General features: G+C 37.6%; 1 protein-coding gene across 40 annotated transcripts in view; it reads left to right on the top strand.

The window, feature by feature from the left end:
- Positions 1–27,176, top strand: part of RIMS1 (regulating synaptic membrane exocytosis 1) — a 389,815-nt gene that overhangs the window by 69,701 nt on the left and 292,938 nt on the right. For all 40 annotated transcript variants that reach the window (XM_036413979.2, XM_045572599.1, XM_036413996.2 and 37 more), the window contains exon 2: positions 71–151. In XM_036413979.2, the coding sequence (XP_036269872.1) occupies positions 71–151 (81 nt within the window). The remainder of the gene's footprint in view (positions 1–70; positions 152–27,176) is intronic.

The following is a 27,176-nucleotide window of genomic DNA, read 5'->3' as shown; positions in this document are numbered from 1 at the left end:
TTTAATTTCCAGGTTTGTTCTACCCTTTTTATAATTAATAGTGCGTTGTGCTGTCTATCATGCGCCCCAGGTGTGTTGTCAGGGACATGGCGAAGCCTGCTGCCTGCAAAACACCAAGAAATGCTGAAAACCAACCCCACCAACCTTCACCGTGAGTATGGCTTTGGCTTTATTGACTGAAAATGTCCTCTCTTACGCAGATCTCTGGTTACAGAATTTATTAATTCACCTTGCATGTGGGCATAGATATTCTGGCTACTCTGTTGTATGTGTAATAAAAAAGGCTACTATTGAATTAGATAAAATTGTCTGCAAATGTGAACTCTGTATTAAGTATCTTTGCTAAGTGATGTTTCTAATGCCACGTTAGAGGCATAAAACTTGAGAAAACAGACACATTTTGGGAACTCGAGGGTGGCAGAAATTCTATATCTTTTCGATGTGGAATGCATGTGGACTAGAAACTAAGACTCTGGAAAAGTAGGATGCAAGGTACAGAGAGAGGTGGCACATGTGAGAAGGGGAAATGCATAAGCAGTCCATTTCCTACCTTCACACCAGGTGTTTAAAGATGGACAGTCTGAAAGAGCGATTGCCCATCTAGTTTTATCTTTATAATTGCAACCTCAAGTGTAGATTCTACTGAAGAGTTAAATGACCAACGGAAGAAGGAAGTAGAGAAGGAGCCAAATAAGTAAACTGGGTTGGGAATATAGATTTCAATGTGATAAAATGTAGAGAGCTTTAAAATTCTGCAGATTGGCAAGATATAGTCAGTCTTTTGAGAAGAATTATGCTCCTGATAGAAAAAATTAAACCTGTTCTTAAAATGTCTCAGCAGTGGCAAAATTCAACATAATTATCATAACCAAGTAGTTATAACTGGAGAAATGCCTCCTTCCAAGGTTTTCAGGAAAAGCTTTTGAAGAAATGTGTCTTAAGAGTAGCTTTTAAATAGACTATTTTTTTTTTTTTTTTTTTTTTTTTTTTTTTTTTTTTTTTTAGCTATCTGAAAGTTATTTGAAGCAAGACCAAAATAAAGTGATAAAATTGTAAAAAAAATTATGGGAAGTAAATTTTTGTAATACTTTTGCTATGACAAGTAATTTTTATTAGTATTAGCAAAGACCAAAATTAAATAAAGATTCTAATGCTTATTTTTTGTATATTACATATAGTCACAAATAGTTTAAATTATTTATACTTTAGGATATAACATTTTGTTAAATAAATTCCAAGAGGCTTCATTGGTGGGTTATATATTTTATCTCAAGTAGAATACTTGATTATTATTGAATATCATTCTACATTTAATCAGTACTTTTAATGAATAAAAATAATTTTTAGTCAATCCTAGTAAAAATGATTTATGATCACATTGAAGAAAAATACAAAGCTTGAAGTACTCTTAATCATGTTGCCATTTTTAAAAAAATAAATGTTCTTACTATAAAGCCATTTTCCTGATGATGGAAAACTTATGATCCTCACTTTCTATCTTATGCTCTAGGTTGTGGAAAATATTTTTCTTATATTAGGATTCAAGCAATTTCGAGCAAAGCATTTCAAAGAATTCACATTTATTTAAAAATATGTTCCACTTATTGAGGCTTTATTTAAATTGTCCCATTCATTCAAATTCCATTTGATATTCCCCAAACAATATATTTTTTAAAATATATTTTTATTGATTTTTTACAGAGAGGAAGGGAGAGGGATAGAGAGTAGAGAGTTAGAAACATCCATGAGAGTCATCGATCAGCTGCCTCTTGCACGCCCCTTACTGGGGATATGCCCATAACCAAGGTACATGCCCTTGACTGGAATCGAACCCAGGACCTTTCAGTCCGCAGGCCAATGCTCTATCCACTGAGCCAAATCGGTTTTGGCGATATTTTGTTTTAAAAAATATATATTTTATTGATTTTTACAGAGAGGAAGGGAGAGGGATAGAGAGTCAGAAACATCAATGAGAGAGAAACATTGATCAGCTGCCTTCTGCATACCCCCTACTGGGGTTATGCCCACAAGCAAGGTATATGCCCTTAACCAGAATTGAACCTGGGACCCCTCAGTGAGAAGGCCAATGGTCTATCACTGAGCCAAACCGATTAGGACCCAAGAATACTTTAGATGTTTTCTTTTATCTTGATTTTGTTTTTCATACAGTTATAGTTGTGGAAATCCATTGTAACTTACCTTGTACCTAGTGCAACTTTCCCTGTGGCCCCTCTGAGTATAGTGGCTGAGTGTAAATAATCCCTTTGGATTCTCTTTTCTACAATCCCTTTGCTCACTCTATATTTCTCTAACTAAAATAGTACACCTCTCTTTAAATGACCTGAAGAATTTAAAATTTGCACCTTTTCCCTTATTTCTACTGATTCTCTTTCGACAGTATTGTGTGTCACATATGTGTCTTTCTAGGTTAATAGGGAAAGATGACAATAAGTTGAGTGTAGGGATGATGAAGCATGGGCTCAAGCTTATAGATCAGTGTTTTTAAATATATGTCATAATCTTTTAGTGGGCCTGAAAATCAGTAGAGGCTAGTTTTTAAAATTTTTTTTTTCATTATGAATGGAATAGATCAGAAAATAAAAATGCATCTCATATTGGTATTGGTAGGATAAGTTCAGATTTTTGTATATGATAACTGGGTCAAATATAAATAAATACTACATTTATTTATAAGTTTTAGCAATGGTTTTTAATTAGGAGAGTGGCTTAGTCAGATATTTATTCTATGTATATATAAAGTATGTATTACTTTACTTTCACAGAGGTGGGGGAAATGGTATTTGAATGTGATGTGGGAAAAACTAGAGATAAGCAAATCAGTTGATAGACTGTTGTAATAAACCAGAGAAATATGATAAGGTCTTGGCCTATAGGAGTAGCAGAGAGTGTGAGAAGCAAGCATTTTAAGAGCTGAGTGAGAAGGCAAAAGGGCAGTGGGTGATTGTCAGCTCCATATGGCTTTTAAGGAAAATGTTTGGGGGATTATTATATCATTGGTTTGGGTGATTAAGTATCATTACCAAAGAGAATAAAAGAATCAAGCCAGGCCCAGAGGTGGGTGAGTGGTGAGTAGTTCAGATTTTGATATGATGATGTTGTGGTACCTGTGTTTTATCCAAGGGTATACATCCAAGAAGTAGTTGGGGACATAAAACTGAAGCACTCAGTTAACTGGGAAAATTGATTATGACACTAATGGATATATAATTAGAAAAAATAAGTACCAGAGAGAGTCTGAGGTAAAATAATGCTTAAGGAATGGGTAAAAGAAAAGGAACCCCCAACTCAAATGAGAACTAAAATTTGAACTCTGGTTCTTAGAGAACCAGAGCTGAGGTAGCAGAGGAATATAAGGGGAAACCACAATAGTAACAAGTTAGCAGAAAATCAGTTAACTATTTGAGAGATTAAATGTCTTTTTGGTTTGGCCAGACAGAAATTAAGGGGAGCATTTGTCATAGCAGTTTTAATAAACAAGGGTGAGCAAAACTAGGTTTACAGGTATAACACAAATAAAGAATATAATAATTAATTAATTAATAATAATACAAGAATAAACTGTTTTACATACTCACAACTACAAACCTACTTCTGTTTAAGTGGGTGGAAATTCTATTTCTGTGGGTGTGAGGAGGAAATGATAAGTTAGGAAAAGGAGACTGGGATTGCACATGCCTTTTTCAAAAACAGTTGACTGAATAGGGAAAGAGGAAGAGTGGTAGGTAGACAAGAAGTAGGGGGACTGTACTTGTGTTACTTGGTACATTCTATATTGCAAGTCTAGATTGTTGAATAAACATGTCAGTATAACTTATATTTTTTGATGGCTGTATTTAACACAACCAAAGATTATTTTTTTAGTTATTATTAAAATGTCATTCAGTCATATTTTAAACATGTTATCATCACTTAAAGTAATAAATATATAAAAAATATTAGTGGAGTTGAACAAATTGAGTCTTAGGCTTGGTATTCCTCGGGTATATTATGCATAGATAAATAAGATATAATTCCCATCTTAAGAATTCCTTCTCAAATTGAGGACAACAGTTATACAATCAATAAATTATAATCCTATATGATAAGTGCAACTATAAAAGTATGTTAAAAAAAAGAAAAGAAAGTGATTTATTCTGTTTGAAGTTGGTGTGGTCAGGGAAGTATTCATAGACCCTTTAATAGTTAGTATAAAATTTGAAGGATGAATAGTTCAGGAAGTAGGCAGTTTTGGGGTACAAGGTTCCAGAAGGAGAAAACAGTTGCCCCGAGGCCCAAAATATCGGGTTGTGCTGTAATTTAAAGTGTATACTCAATACCAGAGCCTATGAGTATGTGTACCTCTGGTGTGTGTGTGTGTGTGTGTGTGTGTTTGTGTGTGTGATTATGTGTGGGATGGGAGTCCATGTGTGTTTGGGGGTGAGTGTAGGTGGAGTGTGTGAAAGAGAGAGAGGAAGAATGGAGACTGGAAGTAGAAGCATTGCATCAGAAACTCTGAAGAATAAAACTGTGGAATTGGGAGAAAATGAGTCACACATGACTTTACTTTTAATACTGTATTTTGAAATTTGATATAACATGGATTTTTTTTGTGTGTGTGTTTTTCAAAGTCACCATGGATTTTATTTAAAGCCTGAGAAACACTTGTCTAGTCATCAGTCTCAGTCATGGATGTTCATGGGAATAACTAGGAGAGGTAGGAGGTAGGGTGGATTTGAGAAAGTTTCACCGGTAGTATAATTAGAATACAGTGGTTCATTAGATGTGCTAATAAAACAAAGAGGAGAAGAAATAACTCACTTTAGCTCAAGAGATTAAGTGGATGTGATAAAATTAAAAGAGAATTAATTTATGTACTAGTATTATGCTAAGTGATATAAGCCAGTCAGAGAAAGACAAGTACCATGTGATTTTACTCAGATGTGGAATCTAATGAACAAAATGAACTAACAAGCAAAATAGAGACAGACTCATAGATAGAAAGCAGGCTGACAGCTAAGGGGGACGAGTGTAAATGGGGGCACTAAAAAGGAAAAAAAAGGAGAAAAGAACTCATGGATTCAGACAACAGTGTGGTGATTGTTGGGTGGGAGGATGGAGGGAGATGGAGGAGGGTTTGGGGTGATAAATGGTGATGGAAGAAGACTCAACTTGGGGTGATGAACACACAATAGAGTATACAGATGATGTGTTGTAGAATTATGCACCTGAAACCTGTATAATTTTGTTAACCAGTGTCATCCAATTAAAAAAACAAACAAGTTCTGATTTAGCATTAGACTTGTGTATTAGTGGTCAGTCAACATATCCAGAAGATAGTTAACTATTCGCATTCTAACCTCAGGAGACACTTAAATGAGATATACTAATTTGTGACCAATTTACTGTATTTTTGAGCAATTAAAAGTGTTAAGACAAATGAAATAGCATAGGAAGATAAAGAGAGTTAACGGGAATAAGGTAAAAGGCAGTATGGAGGGTCTCACCAGTATTTAAACAAAGGGCAGAGGAATTAAGTAAATTATGCAAGATCATGCAAGAAGAAACGTGTCTCAGTTTTCTTGGAACTCTCTGTGTTTTAGTACTGACAGTCACATGTCCTGGGAACCGGCCTTAGAAGTGTAAAACTGGAATGGTTCATGACATCAGAACTGGTAAAGTTGGCATATGAAAGCAAAAACCCAGAAAAAGAATATATAACCAAGGAAAAACTATGCTTTTACATATAATGTTTATATTACTGCGGAAGGTGACATAATCCACATACTAGAGGCCGTGTGCATGGATTCCTGCACCGATGGGATTCCTCAACCTGGCCTGTGCCCTCTCACAATCCAGGACCCCTCAGGGAATGTTGGACTGCCTGATCACCTACAGGAATAGAGCTGAAACTGGCAGTTTGACATCTCCATACCCCGAGGGATGTAGCAGTGGGAGAAGCAGCAGGTGACTCTGGGAGGAAACCCAGCTGGGTGCCTAGCCCCTCCTGCTCATTCTGACCCTGCAACCTCACTCGCCAGCCATGAGCCTGGTGTCTGGCTCCCATTGATCAGCTGTCCCCTGGTGGTCAGTGTGCTCCCACAGTAGGAGTGCCACTTTGTTGATTCATGGGCACCAGATTCAGGGTTCATGGAGACCACAGTGGAGTGCTAGTGAGCCTACTGAGTAGTGGCAGCAGCAGGCGCTGTGGGGCCGGGATGAGCAGGAGTGGCAGGCAGGAGAGTGGAAGAGAAAGGGAAAAATAGAAAGAAACAGCAGTGTGAGAGAAACTGATCGATTGGTTGCCTCCTGCAGGCGTCCTGACCAGGGCCAGGCTGGGAAGGAGCCTGTTCTTAGTTCTCTTGAGTATAAAACTAGGAATGGAATTACTGGGTTATATGGTTATTATGACCATTGAGTCATATGTTTACATATTTTATGACCTGTCAAGCTGTAATTCAAAGCAGCTGTACTATTTAACATTCCTATCAGCAATGTAAGAGGATACCAATTTCTCTGCATCCTTGACAACACGTGTAATTGTTGGTCTTTTTTGTTATAACCATCATTGTGGGTATGAAGTGTATAAATGGTTATCTTATTGTGTTTTGATTTGTATACCTCTACTGAATAACGATGTTGAGCATTTTTTCATGTGTTTATTGGCTATGTGCATTGCTTCTTTTGAGAGGTGTTGGTCAAATCTTTTGTTCATTTTTAATTGGATTGTTATTTTATTGTTGAGTTGTATGAAATCTTTATATATAATGAATACTATCCTTGTCAGATAATTATTTGCAAATATTTTATCCCATTTATTTTTTTGATAGTACCTTAAAGCACAAGTTTTTAATTTTGATGAAGTCCAATTGACCTGTTTTTCCTTTGGTTACTTCTGTTTTGGTGTCATATCTGAGAAATTATTGTAAAATCCAGTCTTAAAGATTTACCCCTAGGTTTTCTTCTAAGGTTCTATAACTTAAGATCTCACATTTAGGTCTTTGATCCATGTTGAACTACTTTTTGTGTATGGTGTGAGATAGGGGTTTAGTTTTATTTATTTTTTGCATGTGAATATCCAGTTGTCAAATATTAGTGAGAGCAAATATACCGTATTTTTCGGACCATAAGACGCGCTTTTCCCCCCCCAGAAGTGGGGGGAAAAAGTCCCTGCGTCTTATGGTCCAAATATAGCCTACACATATACTTTAAAAAAAAAGTTTTTTTACTTGCCCGGCTCTGTGTGGTCTCTGTGTGCTTGCCTGGCTCTAAAATGGTTCTAAATGCTGCTGTTTACTTTACAGGGTTGATTACATGTGTTTATGACTGTGATGTTGGGTTTTAATGCACATAAAATATTTTAGGACACTATTTGTTTCAGAATCTTTTTTTCTTCATTTCCCTTCTCTAAAAACTGGTGCGTCTTATGGTCCTGAGCATCTTATGGTCCGAAAAATACAGTATGTATCTTGCTCTTGATTGTAGAGGGAAAGTTCTCACTAATTCCTTATTAAATATGACATCAATTGTGGGGTTTTAGTAGATGTACTTTGTTAGCTGTAGGAAGTTTTCTTCCTTTTATAGTTGAGTATTTATATCATAAAAAGGTATTGAATTTTCTAAAGTGCTATATCTGTATCTATTGAGATAATGTGTTTTTTTGGTCCTTTTTTCTATTACTACTTTGATTTTCAAACCTTATCAACCTTGCATAACTGGGATATATCCTACTTGTTATCCATTTTATCTATTGATGGTATTTTTTATGATTTTTATGTACATATTAATAGATATATTGGTCTATAGTTTTGCTGTGATATTTTTGATTTTAGTATCAGAGTAATATTGACCTCATAGAAGAAAGTTGGAAGTAGTTCTTACTATTCTATGTAAGAAGAAATTGTGAAGTCTTACTATATTTTTTTCTTCAAATATCTGGTAAAATTTACCAGTGGACCCATTAGCTTCTCTTTGTGGAACTTTTATTTTATTTTATTTTTTTAATTTCTGAGAGGCGGGGAAAATGAGAGAGATAGAAACATCAATTATGGGAAAGAATTATTGATCAGCTGCCTTCTGCATAGTCCCCACTAAGGACTGAACCCAGAACCTGGGCTTGTGCCATGACCAGGAACCGAACTATTACCTCCTGGTTCATAGGTTGATGCTCAACTACTGAGCTACACTGGCTCAAATGTGAGACATTTCTTGATTATTTACTTTCTGTCTTGTTTGAACATTTATAACAGTTCTGTGTGAATGTGTGTGTATGTGTAGGTTAATGTATCATATGAAATTCTCAAATCTTCAGAAAAACTTTTATTCAAAGTGAGTTTGATATAACTCTTGAAACATTCATGATTTGGGGTTATTGATACCTTTTGTTTCTAATTCCTAGATAATAAACTGTGTGTATGTGGCTTTGCATTTGCAAGTATAAACAATTTTATCATATAAAAATTGTAGTATAATATGATATATTGGAGTCATTGTAAAGAGACAGAAAGAAGCATTATGCTAAGCTGGACCTCGAGCATTATGCTAAGCTAAATAAGCCAGTTGGAGAAAGATAAGTATCATATAATCTCATTCATTGGTGGAATATAATGAACAACATAAACTGATGGACAAAGATAAATCTAGAGACATAGAAGCATCGAGCAGATAATCAAACCTCAGAGGGAAGGCAGGGGAGGCTAGAAGGAGGTAAAAGATCAACCAAAACTTGTATACATACATATAAGCATAACCAATGGGCACAGACAGTAGGGAGGTGAGAGCCTGTGCTGGGAGGAAGGACTGGGCTGGGAGAGGTCAATGAGGGGAAAAGAAGACATATGTAATACTTTTAACAATAAAGAACTAAAAAAAAGGAAACCCTAAAACCATTCATGAAGAACAACAACAAAATAATAAAAATAAAAGACCTTGTAGACACAAATTATACTGTTAAGATTCTGTGGTTTGGGTTTCACTGATTACCTTGAGAAAAATTGAGAAACTGGCTTTGATATAGTATTTATGTTTACTTATTTTTCTTTTGTTAGTCAGATCTTTATATGTCTTTTAATTATTGTTTATGTTTATTTATTTAACAAAAATGATTCCAAGTAAAAAGTCAGATTAATTAGTCCTCTCTACTTCCTTTTTTTCCAGAAATGATCTTTCTGTGCCATGGTAATTCACATCCTGGACTGGATCATTGAGTATCATCTGTGTTGAGGCTTTTGACATACTCTTTCCTTCTTCACAGACTCAGATGAGTCAGCCTTGAATTGACAGGAAGGCTGCATCCACATTTTTCTTTTAATAGGCAACGTTTTTCAGGATTCAAAGGTGTGGTCTTTTTCAGGGCATCCGTTTTTATACAAATTTAATTATATGATACAGGGTCTTCTCATGACCAATAGGTATGGGACAAGAATGAATTTAATCATGAAAATGTGGTAGTTGATTAAGCTAATTTTAAAATAATCAACCTTGAGAACCAGAAATATAACTGAGAAAAATCTATATTAATATCTTTACTTTTCCCAATGCAGTATGGAAAATACACATATATCTTTATACTTGAAACTATGGTTTCTCATTTAAAATTACATATTTAACATCAAAATTATATCTTATACTAAGTAAAATTAAAATGTTTTTAATATATGTATACATATATTTAATATATTTTTATTTTTGATAGTATTACAGATATCTCCTATTTTCCCCCCTTAACCTTCCTCATCCAAGGCTCTCCCCCACTCCCAGGTCAGTCTGTTTTTATTGATTTCAGAGAGGAAGAGATAAGAAGAGAGAGATAGAAACATCAATGATGAGAGAGAATCATTGATTGGCTACTGCCTGCACACCCTCTCCTGGGTATAGAGCCCAAAGCTGGGCAGGTGCCCTAACCGGGAATCAAATTCTAACCTCCTAGTTCATAAGTTGACACTCAACCACTCAATCACACTGGCCAGGCAAAAGTGTTTTTTGAAATTATAAACAGTTGGACAGAAACCCTTGTCACTATATCACTATATCTTTAAGCTCTGCATACCAGAAGTGATTTTTAAGATGTGAGTACTATTGCCCAGATCTCTACATCTTACAGTGTTAGTGGATGGAAGAAGTTTCATGGACAAAATAGAAAACTGGGCATCTGTCACTATCTCAGACATACCCCTTCCATGAATCCAGTTATTCCTCTCATAAGCCTGGCAGAGGCTATGTGAATACTGGAACCCATCTGCTTTTTCCTGTTCTTGATCTCGTCCTTCTGCCCACCCTGAGCCAAATGTTGTTCTCTACTCCTGGAGCTCCACAGATTTATACTGTCTTGTCCTAATTCTCCAGAATTCTGATCTCAGTGCAGGTATGGTCTACTCCTTTAGTGGAAACCTGTCACATCAGTTTTGGATGAGGAGGTAGCATGGAGGAGAGGGGAAGTGGACTATGTCAGCAAGTAGAAGAGTGTACAGTAGGGGATGCAGTGCACTGCTTGCTCTGGAGAGTCAGGCTGTGCATTCTCCTTTTAACAAATGTTGGTTCAGTCTGCACCATAGTTCCCCTTATCTGCAGTTGCACTTTCCTAGGTTTCATTTACCTGCTGTCAACCACTGTCCAAAAATATTGAATGGATATTCCCAGAAATAAACAACTCATAAGTTTTAAACTGCATGCTGTGCTGAGTAGCCTGAAGAAATCTCACTCTGTCCCACTCTGTCCAGGCTGGACACGAATCACTCCTTTGTCCAGTGTATCCAAGCTGGATATGCTACCCGCCCATTAGTCACTTAGTAGCTGTCTCGATTATCAGGTTGACTGTCATAGTATTGCAGTGCTTGTGCTCAAGTAACCCTTCTTTTACTTCATAATGTTCCCAGTGTGCAAAAATAGTGATGCTGGCAATTTGTACAAGGCAAAGAAAAGGCATAAAGCACTTCCTTTAAGTGAAAAGTTGAAGTTCTTGACTTACTAGTAATGAGGAAAGGGGAAAAAAAATCTATACTGAGGTTGCTAGGATTTATGGTAAGAACTAAGGTCCTTGGTTAATGACACTGAGCAGTTCCTAGGCTGAAGACTCTGCCATTGAGGACCTTGTCCCTCCCTCGCATACTGTCTGTGTCTTGTTTTCTTGTGAACAGAAGATACGTTAGCCAAATGCAGTTTTCCCCCTTTCCCGTGAAGGGCTTATGATTTGACTTCTATTTGATTTGATCTTGTTGATTCTATCTGGAAGGCTAAAGGTCACTTTATCTTAAGCCTGGGGCCAGCCACAAGCAGTAAGCTCAATGGATCTCCATTCTTTCAGCTTCCTTAGGAACCAGAACAAAGTCTTATTTTAAAAAATATATCCTGAAAACACTAAAATTTTGCAAGCCCAGCAGACTTACGATTGAGTTCATTTAGTAGCATCTCCACGTCGGGCCACATGATGTGGGTAACAGCTGTGCTTTGGTGATGTGAGCAGTTGTCCTGTATATGGCACAGAGGATAGGAACCCTGGTAGTGACTTGCTTCATGGTCACCCAACAGGAAAGGGGCATGTCTAGTTCTGGAAATCAAGTACCTCGATTCACAGTACAGGATGGATTCAAAAGATGCTGATAATTTATACTATTATCAAGAAGTTTGCAATTTCTCAGGGAGTAATGGCCAAACCCTAACTTTAAGGTTGAACTATATATTTTTAGTCTGTGCTCTGGTACTCCCTCACTGGGTGACATTGGCCGAGATGTTATACCTATTTAAATCTTAGTTTTCTGATGTGGAAATTAGGAAAAACTCATTGGGAGTTTTTGGGGATGAAAGGAGGGAAATTACATAAGAAAGTTGTGTATAGATCCTATAAAATATTCACATATGCTACTAAAGTAACAATGAACAATCTCCACATTATTCATTATTTTACCTGCTTAACAAACATTTACCAAACTCTTACAGTGTGCACATTTTGGCATAATTAAAAAAAAAAAAAAAGGCCAATTCAGTCAAAACTTATAGATGCATCTTTTCTTATCTGCTGCTGTTTCTTTTTTGTTGTTGTTAAACCTTACCGAAGGAAATTTTCCCATTACCTTTCAGAGAGAGAGAAAGTAGAAGGGAGGGATGTGGGGAGAGGGGGGAGTGGAGGAGAGGAGAGGGAGAGAGAGAGAGAAAAGAGAGAGAGAAATTGGTTGCCTCCTACACACGCCCCTACAAGGGGCGGGAAGTGAACCCACAACCCAAGTACTGGTATGTGCACTTGACCAGGAATTGAACCTGAGACCCTTCATTGTGTAGGTCAATGTTCTAAACACTGACCCAAACAGGCCAGGACTGTTACTGTTTCTTATTGAAAGAAGTGGTATAAAAAGGCATGAGTCACTTTAAAAAAATGATACACCCCATCACACACAACCCCATCATATATCAAATGCTGCATACTATGCTTGTGTAGGGGGACACCAAGAAATGTATATGTGGAAAATTCCCCCATGTTATCTTGACATTCTCTCTTAATTTAGAACCACTGGTATGTCTCTCCGAGATGCTTAGTAAAAATGAAGATTAGCTGGAGTGAATGACAATTTCATAAATCATAACCGATATCAGTATCACTGAAATGGACTTCTCTTCCAAAACCCATGTAGACAGGATGCAAAGGGAAATATATATGGGCAATATTATTAGAAAGTCGCTGTGCCTTGGGGCCCAGCCTGGTTACTCTGTGAATCACTGCTATTTCCTCTGCTCTTCTGCAGTCTTTTGTCCAGAATGAGAATGGTATGCCTGTGCCAAGAAAATAGATGGTTGTTGTGCAAAAAACAGGAAGCTTATAGTCAAAAGAGAATCTGTACTTCTGCACTGGTATTAGAAGGAAGGCATTAAAATAAAAGACCATGCCCAGGACCTTGGGCAGTCTGTGCAACAAATTAATGTTTATTTAGTAAAAAAATGATTTTGGTGGATAAGTCAATGCACTCATCTATAATGCATATAACAAATATTAAACCTTGTGAATGTCTGTAAGATATCTGTAATGATTTTGGGTAGCATCACTAGTAATATATAATTGAGGTCATTTGGTTGTACAGTTTCAGAACAATACATACCGAAGCAGACCTTTTCAGTATTATTGAACTCTGGGTAATATTAAAAAGATTTCCATTATTTTCATATGACCCATATATATAGCACATATTTTGACATTTACTAACTCATTTATTCAACAAATATTTGTACAGAAAATGAGGATATAATTTAGTTAAGCTGACAGATAAATAAACAAGTAAGTACAACAAACTATGATTATAAGGACGTGAAAAAACTTAGAGATTGTCAGGAAAGAATGGAGAAATCTAGCTCAAAATTGGATGTCAGCAAAATTTGTTAGAGCCAGTAATACTTGGCATTTTATCATATTTGTGTTAACAATTATAGACTACCTGATATTTTCTGTAATCCTTTAAAAGTATTTACAGAGCATAAGTTATATTCCAAATGCTATACTAAATTAGAGGATAAGAGAAGGAAGCCTGCTCCCCTGCCCCCAATAATGTTAGGTATAGGATCTGCCCTCAAGTAATTTATACTTCAATTGTGGAAGCTGAGAGGTGGGTGGATGTATAGATGGATGAGTGGATGAATAGATGGGTGGGCAGAATGGATACATTGATGGCTATGTAGGTAAAAAAGATACCTTACAAGTAAGTAATAAAATGAAGTGAATTACTTAAAATGTATATAAAACTTCCTCAAAGGGGTGGGGGGGCACTTAGTAGATATGCCAATAATGTGGCTGAAGTGGTCTAGAGTCAGGAAAAGCTACAGAAGGAAAGGAACTTTAGCTTTTTTTCAAGAAAGAGTTGTAATTATTGATAGATTGAAAGGACAGATTAGGGCATTCCTGTAAGAAAATGACAGTTAAGAAAGTTCAGTGTGAGAATGAAGGCATCAGGCAAAGGGAACATCCTATATAGTAAAAGGCTAATATGCAAATTGACTGAACCTCTGAGCAACCGGCAACCAGGTCACTATTATGTGTACCGACCCCAGAGGGCAGACACTCAATGCAAGAGCTGCCCCCTGGCGGTCACTGTGCTCCCACAGGGGGAGTGCCACACAGCCAGAAGCTGGTCTCAGGTCTCAATGCAAGTTTAGCGGTGGTGGCCAAAGCCTCTCCCACTTCCGTAGCAATGTTAAAGATGTCCAACTGCCAGCTTAGACAGGAAACTGGCCTAAGTCGTCAGTCAGACATCTCCCAAGTGCTAAGGGATCCCACCCACCACCAAGTGCACAAATTTTGTGCACTGGGCCTCTAATTGAAAATATAATCTGATTTGAGAAGCATTTTTTTTTTTTTTTTCAAAAGAGTTGGGGAATATAAACCTATAAAGGAAGATTGGGACCAGTTCATAAATTCAGGATCAGAAAACTGGTTTTACCCTGAAGGAAGACAGGAAAGTATCTGATCATGGAGCTTCCCCATTGAAAGGAATGTTTCAGGATGATAAATTCTTCAGAAATTTGCATGATGGATGATAATGGGGCATTCCTGGAGAGAAAGAGACCAATTAGTAGGGACTAAAATAGACCAGACATAGTTAATAATAGTAAGAATAATGATAGTGGTTACAGAAGAAATGGATGAGAGAGGCATCTGGAAGGAGAAAGCAGCAGGCTCTAGTGACTTTAGCAAAGTGGATGTAGCTAAGACAGGAACAAAGAAGAGGAAAGACTCAAAGAAAACATCCAAGAATTTGAACCTCAAGTTACCTTAGGCAACTTAATGAAAATATAAAGAAGTGGAAAAGGCATGCAGCTTTGGGGAATTGCATTCCCTAAAATGTGCACTTCTTTTCTGATGCTTTAGGGAGGTCTGCAGGAAAGACAACTCTAGCACAATGTAAAGAACTATTTCATGTTGGAGCATCAAAAAGGAAAAGAACGCACCTGAATTTCCCAATCTCTCATCAGCTTTCATTGTACATCAGGTTGGGGCAGAAGAGTGTCTCTAGCTTTGACTCTTTGCAGTTCTCTATCAACTGTGGTAACTATATAACTGCAATTCTATTCTATTTTGTTTCAGGCAACTCATTTACATTTAACCCTCATAAGACTTTATAAAATACCATTATTGTTTTCATTTTACAAAGAAGGAAAATGAGCACAGAGATATAAATGACTTGCTTATGCACATATACCCATCAGTAATGAAGCTAGTATCGAAACCAGGCAGCCTGTGCCCCAGACCTCCTCAGAGGCAGTCACTCCTGGTAATCCATCTCAGGTATCCACGTGAGGGTTCAAGCAATTTAGTTTATTGCTGAATCCGGGGCTACGCTTTTGAAGGGTTAGAAGACAAGAATGCCATAGGGTTCTAGATTCAAAGAATTCATCTAGTCCGGAGTATGGTGAGCATAATATGTAATCAGTGAGTAGTGAAAAATCATGCTCTTCATGGTATTCACCCTAAGTTGCAACAAATTCATGGAGGATATAAAGTTTTATATAACTAGAAGAATGTACAAGACTGCTGTCAATGACTTCTTGCATGTAATCTTCTTCTCTATGAAATAAACAGGCTCTTATGTGTTTTGGTTGCAGAAAGGGAGATTGATATTCATTTAAAGACACACTCCTGCCACACTTTATTTTTTTTTAAATAAATCTTTATTGTTCATATTATTACAAATGTTCCTTATGCCCCCCCCTTCATTGCTCCCCTCCACCAGGTTCCCACCCCACCCTCTGCCCTTCCCCACCCCCCATTGTCCTCATCCATAGGTGCACAGTTTATGTTCAGTTTCTTCCCACACCCCCTCTCCCATTTCCCCCGAGAATCATCAGTTCACTCCCCTTCCATACTTCTGATTCTATTATATTCACCAGTTAATATTGTTCATCAGATTTTTTAAAATTCCCTTGGTTTTTAGATTCACTTGTTGATAGTTACGTATTTGTTCTTTAAAGTTTTTATTTTTATTTACTTTCTCTTCCAAAAGAACCCCCTTCAGCAATTCATATAATTCTGGTTTGGTGGTGATGAACTCCTTTAGCTTTTTTTTAATTAGTGAAGCTCTTTATCTGGCCTTCGATTCTGAGTGATAGCTTTGCTGGGTAGATTATTTTGGCTTTGGGTTCTTGCTATTCATCACCTTGAATATTTCTTGCCATTCCCATCTGGCCTGCATGGTTTCTGTTGAGAAATCAGCTGACAATCGTATGGGTGCTCCTTTATACGTAACTACCTGCTTTTCTCTTGCTGCTTTTAATATTCTCTCTTTGTCTTTTGCTTTTGGAATTTTAATTATGATGTGTCTTGGTGTGGTCTTCTTTGGATTCCTTTTGTTTGGAGTTCTGTGTGCTTCCTGGATTTGTAAGTCTAATTCTTTCACCAGGTGGGGGAAGTTTTCTGTCACTATTTCTTTCAGTATGTTTTCGATATCTTGCTCTCTCTCATCTTTTGGGACCCCCATAATTCTGATGTTGGTTCGCTTGAAGTTGTCCCAGAAGTTTCTTACATTATCTTCAACTTTCTGGATTCTCTTGTCTTCTTGCTTCTGCAGAAGAGTGTCTTCTGGCTTTTTACGTTCCAAATCTTTGACTTGATTCTTGCGATCTTCCATTCTGTTTTTAGGACTCTGTATAATATTTTTTATTTCAGACAATGTATTTTTTATTTCTAGTTGATCCCTTATTAGTTCTTGTTGATCCCTTTTCATCCCCTCATAGGTCTTATCGTCCTTTTCTAGGAAATTCTTGAAAAACCTTATAAGCGTGGTTTTGAACTCTATATCCAGTTTCTTCTTTTCCTCCATTTCTTTTGTTTATGATCTATTTTCTTGTCTCAGCATTTTCACAGCTACCATGCGTTGGTAGGGTGGCTTTGTGTGCTAAGGTGTCCTATATGGTTCAGTGAGTCAGCCTCCCAGTTACCTGAGGTGGACAGTCTTGGTGTAGCCCTTTGTGGGCTGTGTGTGCAGTCTTGTTGTTAAGCCTTGCTTGTTGTTGGTATCACTGGGAAGCGTTGATCTACAAGCCAATTGGCTATAAGGATCAGAAGTGTCTCAGCTAGGAGGGTGTCTGTATTCTGCTTGAATGGGGCGGAGTCTCAAGGTGGCACAGACAAGCTTTGTTGAATCCTGCACAATTGGTTGCAGACAAGCTTTAGATTCCTGTCTGCCCCTCCCTAGGAGAGTCCTATTGGCAGTGAACAAGGAACCTAGCCACTGGAAGGGCTTCTGTGCTCCGCTTGGATGGGGCGGAGTCTCAGGTGGTGCAGTCAAGCTTTAGTCAGCCCCTCCCTACGAGGGTCTGGTTTCTGAGTCCTGTGGTAATGGCTGCTGGCTTCACACACCCCCGAGAGATCTCTGCCCACTGCCTGACAGTCTGGCCTCTCCCTGTCTGGAGCTGTCAGCGCAATACGGTAGTTCTGTTTTCCTCCCGAACAAGAAAGCCAGCAGCGCATTAGCTGTCCTCCCTCTCCTCACGCAGGGAGTAAGCCGGTAGCAAACTCGGCCCGCCCTCTACGCGCTCTGCAAGCAAGCCAGCAGCAAAGTCTGGCAGCCGCCAGGTCTCCACACCTTCACAGTTCCTAAGGTTCGGTGCGCCTTCTTTCTCCTTCCCAGATGGTAGAGCCTCCTCTCAGCCAGCCGTCCGGTGCTTCAGGGTGATGTTTCCCCTGTTTTTCAGTTCTAAATTCAAATTTGTAGTGGTAGGCTGCATTCGCAAGTCTACCCTATGCCTCCATTTTGGTTTCTCTCTCCTGCTACACTTAAAAGTATACTAGGTATTTGTCAATAAATTGTGTGCTGCCCTTAGGACATGTTTTCTTGGGTTGCTTTTAAAAAATAGACTTCATTGATTAAAAAATCTCTTTTAAAAATCCCCTCTGCCCACCTGCAATGTTCACTTCTGGAAGCTAGTGGCTGTATTTTATGAAAGGCCTTAGTCCGCTGTAATATGTAATACTGTGCTCTGCCACTGGATCTTGATAGAAATCGCCTTCTTTGGATTTGCACTATGCTTTGATTTCCAGATGTGTACCAATTGGCAAGGAATTCCAAGATGGGTTCTGTTATCCCCTTTATTGTGAATGATGAACTGTGCTGATGAACAGTAGAGAAGTAGAGAATGTGGAGAGTCCAGGAGGAGAAGGAAAACCCCCTTCATTTGTCTCTTTAATTTTTCCAACTCTCTCTTTCCATACAAGGCCAGAGCGATATTTGATGTCATCCTTTGTTATCCTTTGAAGTGTTACAAGTGCTAAAAAGTTGTGCTTTGTCCTTTTCAGTGTAATTTACTGTGATAGCTCAGGCTATATTTATGAAAAGTTTAGGCTTGGAAAAAAGAGTGACTTTTGAGAGGGAGAGAGAGAGAGAGAGAGAGAGAGAGAGAGAGAGAGAGAGAGAGAGAGAGAGAGAGAGAGAGAGAGAGAGGGGGGGAATTAATGAAAATAAAAAATTTAGGTATTTTTGCCATTATGATTAGTGGTCATTTAATTTTTTACTAATGAAGAGGATCTCATTTATCACTTTTACTGTCCACAGCAGCCAACTCAGTACCTTCTACATAAGGACACCCAAGTACATGTTGTTTGGTCCCAAATAAGACAGAATTTAGCTCTGTGTCTTCTTCCATATCACACCCCACCAGCACAGGCACAGTCATGCACAGGCTTCCTTCTCCACCTTCTCTTTTCTATTCCTGCCACTTCCGTTCTCCCCATCATCCAGCTGGGAAACCTTTGAGTCATTTTCAACCTCTTCCTTCCTTGTGCTCCCTGCCTGATGTCATTGTGTCCTGTCAGCTCTAATTCTGAATCCTCTCCACATCTGTTCCTTCTTTCCATTCTCACTGCCATATTCTTATTTCACACTCTTGCTCTTTTCCTTGGAGCTAGAAACCTAATTGGCTTTTTTGTCTCCTCTCCATTCACCAGTCTAAACATGCCACCCACCTTTGGTCAGAGCAGCAACCCTCTCAGAGGCCTTAGGCTTAAAGGCCCGTGAATAAATGCCTGTCTGGTGCCAGGTTGTCTTACCTCCCACAATGCCTCCTCCCAGTCATATGTTTTACAGAATTGCATTCTTCCTTCCTCACTGAAGATGCTCTCTTCTTTTTCCATCTGGAGCTTTTGCCCTTACTGGTTTCAGGGTCTAATTTTCTCACCCATCCCACTTTCAAATCTCTGATTGCATGTATTTTCCTTCAAAACTTGCCCGATTGATAATCCCACCACAGTTTCTTCTTTCTCTGAACTTTTACTACATATGTCTTACTTGAAGCACAATGCACTTTCCACCTCTTATTTGTGTATACCAGTATGTCTTAGACCGGCTGTCAGTATCTGAGCTCTATTTTCATTCGTTCCCCCCCCACCTAATTTTTGTAGAAGATGGTCAGTGGTTCTTAAATGGGATTGGAGCCAAAATGAAACCACATGAAACATGCTCATGCCTTTCCACTCTCTCTCTCTAATTTCAATAAAATACTAGATTTGGTGGTTGAGTTATACAGAGTAAGATTCAGTATTGTATAGTCAGAACAAAAGAGACTTTGTTGTTATTGACATGAACTTGATTTTTTTTTCTTTTAATGTTTGCTGCATAAATTTTATATTTACTACCCATATAACTTTTTAATTTTGTTTGCAGTAAACTATATACAGGGTGTCCCAAAAATGTATAAACACTTTGGATGCCATTATTAATTTCAATGGGTTAAATCTGAAAAGAAAGAAACATCTCCCTAACCAGTTTGGCTCAGTGGATAGAGTGTAGGCCTGCGAACTCAAAGGTCCTGAGTTCAATCGTAGTCAAGGGCACATCCCCAGTGGAGGGTGTGCAGGAGGCAACTGATAGAAGTTTCTCTCTTGTTGGTTTCTAGCTCTCTATCCCTCTCCTTTTCTCTCTGTAAAAAAAAAAAAAAAAAAATCAATAAAATATATATATAAAAAAAGAAACATCAATTGAACCATCAGCTATTAAAGTGTGTATACACTTTTTTTTGAGACCCTGTATAAAGTTTAAGGACAGGTATGAAGCCACTAATTACATAACGAACTATCCTGTGTATTCTTTTAAGGTCTTCTGTCTTAAATTCCATTTTCATCCAATTACTTTATGATTTAAAAAGATTTTTTTTTTGCTTTGTGGTTGCCTATTAAGATAAGCCTAAAGTCCATTGTCCAGCTTTCTTGGAATTTCCTCATCTTTATTCATTTCTATTATGTCTCTCTGCTCACAGATTTCTACATGCTTTTAGCAATATGCCAAAACTCATAAAATTTTACTTATTAGGTGATTAATTATAAATAGCTATTGATCATGTTAAGCAGCTCTGACCAGAATGTATTGGAAAGGAGACTGTAGTTATAATCTAACATTAGATTTCTGCAACATGTTTATAAATGAGCTTGAGAAGAAGGCAAAAGGGCTTGAGAAACATCTCTATTCTGAGACTCTTTAATAATTTGTGAATGATATAGAGGGAAATACAGAAAGGTTAATAGGAGATAAATGTTGCAAACATGTCCAGAAAGATACAAAGGCAATGTAAAGGGGAATGATATTTGAGGGAATAGGAGGGAAAAAAGAAAGAAAAACTATTTTTGGAGCTTCACCATAAGAAGTAGGGTGTGTTTCTACCTTGTACAGAAGCAACAAACATCCATGCTGCTGGATTTTTATCTGGCAATTGTTAATTGACAAAGCCCTTGCTTCATTAACCTCAGTTAATTTTCTCTCCAAGGAAGGCATTCTTTTCTCCTTTTTTACTTTGGGAATACTGATGCTCAGACTGGTTTCCAGTAAACGATGAAGTAATTACTCAGACCTTTAATTTTAATTGCTCCTTTCGTTTTATTGCACAGGGTAAGTAGGATACTCTGTAAGTTGAATCATATACATATACTCTCTGTACTCACCATTGTCTTTCCCCTGTCTACCAATATATGAGCTGATGGAGGTTGTATACAAGGATCCCCATCACCTTCCATTGCTCCCACTGTCTTCCTATTCACCCACATTCCCATCTTCACCCTCCTTTACAGAAACATTTAAACTCCACCAATGCAGACTTAATTTTTACCAAACACAGTGAGATTCTTAGAGATGGCCCATACCAGCTCCTGAAAACCAACTGTTAAATTTTCAAAAATTTTGAAGGCTATTTAAAATTACATTATATAAACTTACTATTAGGTACATTGGGGTGCTTAACATACAGTACAATGTACAGATGATGTGTTATAGAATTGGACACCTGAAATCTATATAGTGTTGGTAAGCAATGACACCTCCACTATATACTCAATACACATTATACATTCAATAAACTCCTCTTAATCATTTTAACAGATATAATTCCTTCCCAAAGACTTTCTGGGCCTTCCATACAGATTTTGTCTTTTTTCTTTGTAGTAGTTCTGTAGAGAATACCTTTATTTTAGAATATGTCAGCATTTGTTAAATTTAGGATTGCTAGATTTAGCAAATAAAAATTTGAATTTCAGATATATACATTTTTTAGTGTGTCCCATGCAATACTTGGGGCATACTTTTACTAAAAAAATATTTGTTATTCATTGGTTCAAATTTAACTAGGTGTCCTATATCTGTTAACTCTAACTACTGCAGTTTTTTATTTCATGTTTAATCTTTCTAGTAGAGGGGTACCAGATTTTTATTCCATGGTGTCCACAGTGTCTAACAGAGAGAACAGATCAGAATAGGTAAGTTTTTAAAAAATATATTTTATTGATTTTTTTACAGAGAGGAAGGGAGAGAGATAAGAGTAGAGCATTAGAAACATCGATGAGTCATTGATCAGCTGCCTCTTGCACGCCCCCTACTGGGGATGTGCCTGCAACCAAGGTACATGCCCTTGACCGGAATCGAACTTTTCAGTCTGCAGGCCCACACTCTATCCACTGAGCCAAACCAGTTTCGGAGTAAGTTTTTTTTTTTTTAATCAAATAATATCTGAACTGCTATCCTATTTATTCCTTATCTAACATGTACTCCTACATGTTTCTGATGGATGGAATCAGGAAACATTTGTGTGGAATTTCAAATGACATGGTAAGATTTGTGTTTTGTAAAGTAACTGTAGGTGCCAGGTGAGAAATGGCTTAGAAAGTGGAGATGGAAGGAAACCAGATAGGAAGCTGAGCCAGATGAGGAATGACAGGTGTGAACCAAGGAACTGACAGTGCTTTGCAGTGAGGAGAGCACGGATATAAATACAAATCTGGAGAGAAAACAACTAGACACGATCACTGGATATAGATGTTAAATGAGGAGAAAATAGGAAGGACTCTGAAGTTTTTGCTTGAGCAGTGGAGTTGATGGTGGTGCCATTAACTGAAAGAGAAATATATGCTGTATAGCAGATTTGGAATAGTAATAATAATTGAAAAGTTTAGTTTGGGACATGCGAAGTTTGAAATGCTGTGATCAGGCATGCTACAAAAGTAATTTTGGGCACTGACAGTTAGAATGGGGTACCAACGCATTGGAATGGACAATGGCCCTGAACTAACATGAAATGCTACTGCTGCATGAAACTGCTTTCAACCCAGTAAAGGTGTCCAATAAGGAATCATAAGTATGGGTCTGGGACACAGAAGAGAATTTGGATCTGGAGATTTTGGAGTCCTGGACGCAAAACTGATATTGGCTCTGGCCAGTGTGCTCAGTTGGTTGGAGCTTCGTCCTATACACTAAAAGGTCTTGGGTTCAATTTCTAGTCTGGGCACATAACTAGGTTATAGGATTGGTCCTTGGTTCCAGCACATATGAGAGGCAACTTGATCAATGTTTCTCACATTGATGCTTCTCTCTCTCTCTCTCTATCAGTAAACATATCCTCAGGTGAGGATAAAAAAAGTGATATTGATGCCCTGGGAGTAGATGAGATCACCTATAAAATATTTGAAGAAGAGGGCAAAAAGATGGATCTACAGAGTATATTGCTCTGTACAGGGCAGCAAAAAAGAAAAAGATGGAGTGGTTAGTTTTTTTGTGTATAGTGTAGATGACAGATTATCTTGCTTCCACTTGAAACTCCACATTTTCTTTCTGATGGGCCATTTTTAATTTTAGAACTGAAGTTACATACATCAAAGTGCCTATGTGAAATACCAAGTACCACAGAGGCATAGAGGTTTGGCCTTTTGTGCTGTGACCACCCTCAGTTGGACCTAGTGGTTGAGGAGGGATACAGAATGTCAGTATCACTCCAGGAGGATCTGCTAGGGCTGAAAACAAAAATATTCATATTTTTTAAAATGTGTGCTTATTAGCCGGGGCTCAAAGAAGATTGCCCCAGCAGCCTCTCTGGCTTCAGTCTGACCAGAGAAGGAAGGGCTGGGAATAGGAAGTTGCCTGTGGCATAACACTGATTGTGTCCTTAGAGGGTTTTTGCTGTTGTTCTATTTCTCAAACTTGATGAAAGGAGCAATTTTGAGTTGATGAGAAAGCATTTGCATTTGAACAGTGGGTTGTTCTAGTTCTGTTACTCAAGGAGTTCCTGAGGAAATGAGGACTGCCAGAGTCCATATGGCCTGGAAAAGAACACCACGCTCAAGCTCAGATATGTGTGGGTCAGCAGACCTCCGGTGTTGCTTCTTCCAATTCTGAAAGGTTGCTTAATCATTTGTCTCGTTATTGCAAATGTTACAATTACAGTTTTAAATAGTTCTTTGCTTCCTAGAGAAGCAAATCTAAATTCTTCTACTTAATATCAAGATCCACACTAGCTTGCCTTCAGTAACCACCCCCCCCCCCCAAATAATTCCACCAGCTTTACTGGGTATGAGTTTTTAATTGTAACATGGCACATCATGTTGTTTTCTTCTGCCATGCTTTTATCTTATTTATATCTCAAAAGTCCATCCAAGTTTTTTGGGCATTTAAAAATTGGGGGGTGGAAATGACCTAGTTATCCCATTTATGGTGGCAATATGTAGCGATTTTTGTACAAGGATATTTACTGCAACAAATTAGAATCTTCACCAGGAGGAAAATTATTTAGTAAATTATGTCACTGCCCTACTGTGGAATTCTTCTAATTATTTGCAGCTATTAAAATGATCAACTGTCTTCACCTGTTCAATGGGTGAACTTTGAATAATAAACTTAGCACTGTGACTGGCCCACCACAAACTCATAATGAAGATTAGCTATTATTACTATTATTATTATGTTATTATAGCTGTTATTAGAAAGCATATAAAAATACATTTTAAGTGAATAAAGTATCTTCTGGGCTATCATCTACATATAGGATCTGGGTTGTTAATACAATATCCTATATATGTACCTAAATAGAACTGATTCAAATTATTATAATTGTTAAACAACTTGTAAAGCACAGGTACAAATCTAGCAAAAGGAATCCTGGCACTGAGCAGCTGATTTGCCAGCAGCTCAATATGAACTGTGTTCCTAAGTGTGTATACAGACAATGGAAGAAGTGTTGTCATTAGCGGTTCATTATACAAGTGGGACAAGACTGGAGTGGAGGAGGAGAAAACTGTTCTACTTGAACGCTGCTCTTGTTTGAACTGCCATAATAAGCTTGTATTATTTTTGTAATTAAATGACTGAAATTAAAAAGGATGCTCCTCTAGTATAGTGACTAGCACATAACAGGTGCTCGATATTCGGTAACTATTATTGTCATCATTAAAACTCTAGAAATCTTCCCTGACGACATCTATCATATCCTTTGGACCGCTGAAAACTGATACTAACTGGTTTTTATAATACACTTAAATGTATTTATGAGGCTTCATTCACTATAGCCTTGTCTGTTTGAAAATTTTGTATCTTTCCAAAAGTATAGTATTTTAAAGGTATAGTCACACTTTAAACTTACTTCATCACACAGTGTCTTACATTTATTACAAACAAAACAAATAATTGCAATCAGTTTATTCCAAATGAATACTACTTTGAGCCCCAGATTCTTAATTACATTTGATGGTGGTCATTGACTGATTCATTCATTCAACAGATACCTGTTGAGAACCTACTGACTAACAGTCACCTATGACTATGCCAGGTGCCCAGGAATTCAACAGTGAACAGACAGATCAGGCTTATACTGTCATGATTTTGTTTCTAGAGGGTGTGGCACTGAAATAAACCTATATAAATATATATTTACATATGTATAAATAAATAGATAAAATCATTAGAGAATGCGTTGAGAGCCAGGCATTTAATGGATAGAGTGCTACGATAGCAAATAACAGAGGGGTCTACTTTAAATACAGAAAAAGATCAGAAAGGACTTCTATGAGAGAACTAGAAGCTGATGAATGGGAAGAAGCAGTCTGTGAAAAGCTGGGACATGGGTGTTTCCAGCAGGAGGGCAGCAAGCTTCCCAGTGGGCTGGAGCGTGCTCTGTGGCTCTCAGGGTGACCAGAGCACTATACATAAATGGAGTTAGAGGGGCCCAAAGTGAGATTGGAAGAGCAGACCTAGGCCAGGTCTCACGGGATATATTAGGACAGGGCTTGTTCCAAGTTTGATGGTGTTAATATTAGGCCATAGACTTGTAAGGCTTCATGAAATGTACTTTAAAATGTTCAAGATAATACAAAATGCTATCATCTATAAGAACACTTTAAAACATAGTTTTGTACAAACTATTACATGTTGATCATAAATAATATTTAAAGACCTAAAATGATACAGAAAAAAAGGGTCTCTTACAAGGTCAAAATTACCAGCCTCAACTAAATTTGGTTTCTTTTATCTAGGGCTCTTTTTTTTCAAGGCATACTGAAAGGAATATAGTAACTGCTTTATTTTTATAAATGACTTCCTTTAAATTGCAGACTTTATTTCTGAGCCTGCCTCAAGGCTATGTGAGTCACTTGTCTTTGTATATTAAAAAGAAACCTTTAAATTTCTAAAAGAATTTTATGTCATTTTACCCAGAACATCTGAATGTGTGTTTTGTTTTTTTTAATGTCTAATGTTGTTCCATTTACTTTCTCATTTATTTGAACATGTCTTTTTTTAGCAGTGCATCCTAAAACTCAAATCCTTTGTACTTTTTAGGTCACACAAATGACTGCATCTATAATGAATATCCCCAAAATTGAGTGTAGTTTATTCAGCATTCATTTACCCATCAAAGATGAGTCCATGCTGTGCCAACTACTAGGCTAAATATTGGAAAGAAATCAGGGATGATATCCCTACTTACAAGGATGTTCAGTTTAGTAGCAGAGTTTCAGACTCCCATTCAAGTGAAAAGTAAAATATAGGGCAAGGAGGACAAATAGAGTACTATAGTTTAGGAAAGTCATAGATCAAGTGGAATTGATTGCAAAGAGAATTTACAGAATGAAGAATTCACTTTTAGCCACCACCAAAACCCATACAAAGTATGCTAACCTGTTCATTATCCTTTACTCCTAACATGATATAAAAGAAAGAGGTTTAAAGGATTACCCAGTTCAGCCTCCTTGTGTAAGATGGGACACGGAAGTTCAGAGAGGTCAAATTAGAATACCTGGCCCGTGTTCCCCAGAAAGATTGTGCTGAAACCTGTGGTTTCCATGACTGGCAGAGCCGCGTGCTTTTCACTTTCCAAGGGCCATAGGTGCCAGTTCGCAACAGGAATGCTCTGCATAAGAACCAAAGCTTATCCAGAGATTGTGCTTTTTATTTTCAAATAATTACATTTTATTTTCAATGGGCTGCTAATTGGAATTTAAAAGAGCAAGTGCACTTTAATCAGATTCTCCTTATCTAAATACACAGAAGATGGTTAAGGAGAAATCAGATTTAATAAAATCAGTTGAGATGCTGATTAATCATATGGAAAGCTGCTTTGTGATGTTCAGGTGGTTACGGCACCAGAATGCTTTATAAAGAGAGGTTTTTGAGTTTTAGCCCCTGATACTTTCAAGAAAAAAAGACCGTTTTGCCTGCAGGTTTCAGATATGAACTTGCCACAAGGTCTCTCAAGGCCCTTTTGCTCTGTGACTTCACATTTTTGCTGTCCTGGGTTTCAGCACCAGGAGGAGAGGGAAAGCTCCAGGTGGGATCTGTGCTGACATCTGTCCTCAAGCCCCAAGTTCATGACATGGAGAACAGAAACATCAACAGGAGCCTTGCTATTTTGATGTGATTGGCATCTTGACTTCTGGTGGAATGTTTTTCACACGGGAAGACTTCTTG

Source organism: Pipistrellus kuhlii, unplaced genomic scaffold (genome assembly GCF_014108245.1).
Source record: "Pipistrellus kuhlii isolate mPipKuh1 unplaced genomic scaffold, mPipKuh1.p scaffold_m20_p_5, whole genome shotgun sequence".
Classification (NCBI taxonomy): Eukaryota; Metazoa; Chordata; class Mammalia; order Chiroptera; family Vespertilionidae; genus Pipistrellus; species Pipistrellus kuhlii.
The sequence above is the reverse complement of the archived record's forward strand: the minus strand, read 5'-3'. Positions and strand labels throughout refer to the sequence as shown.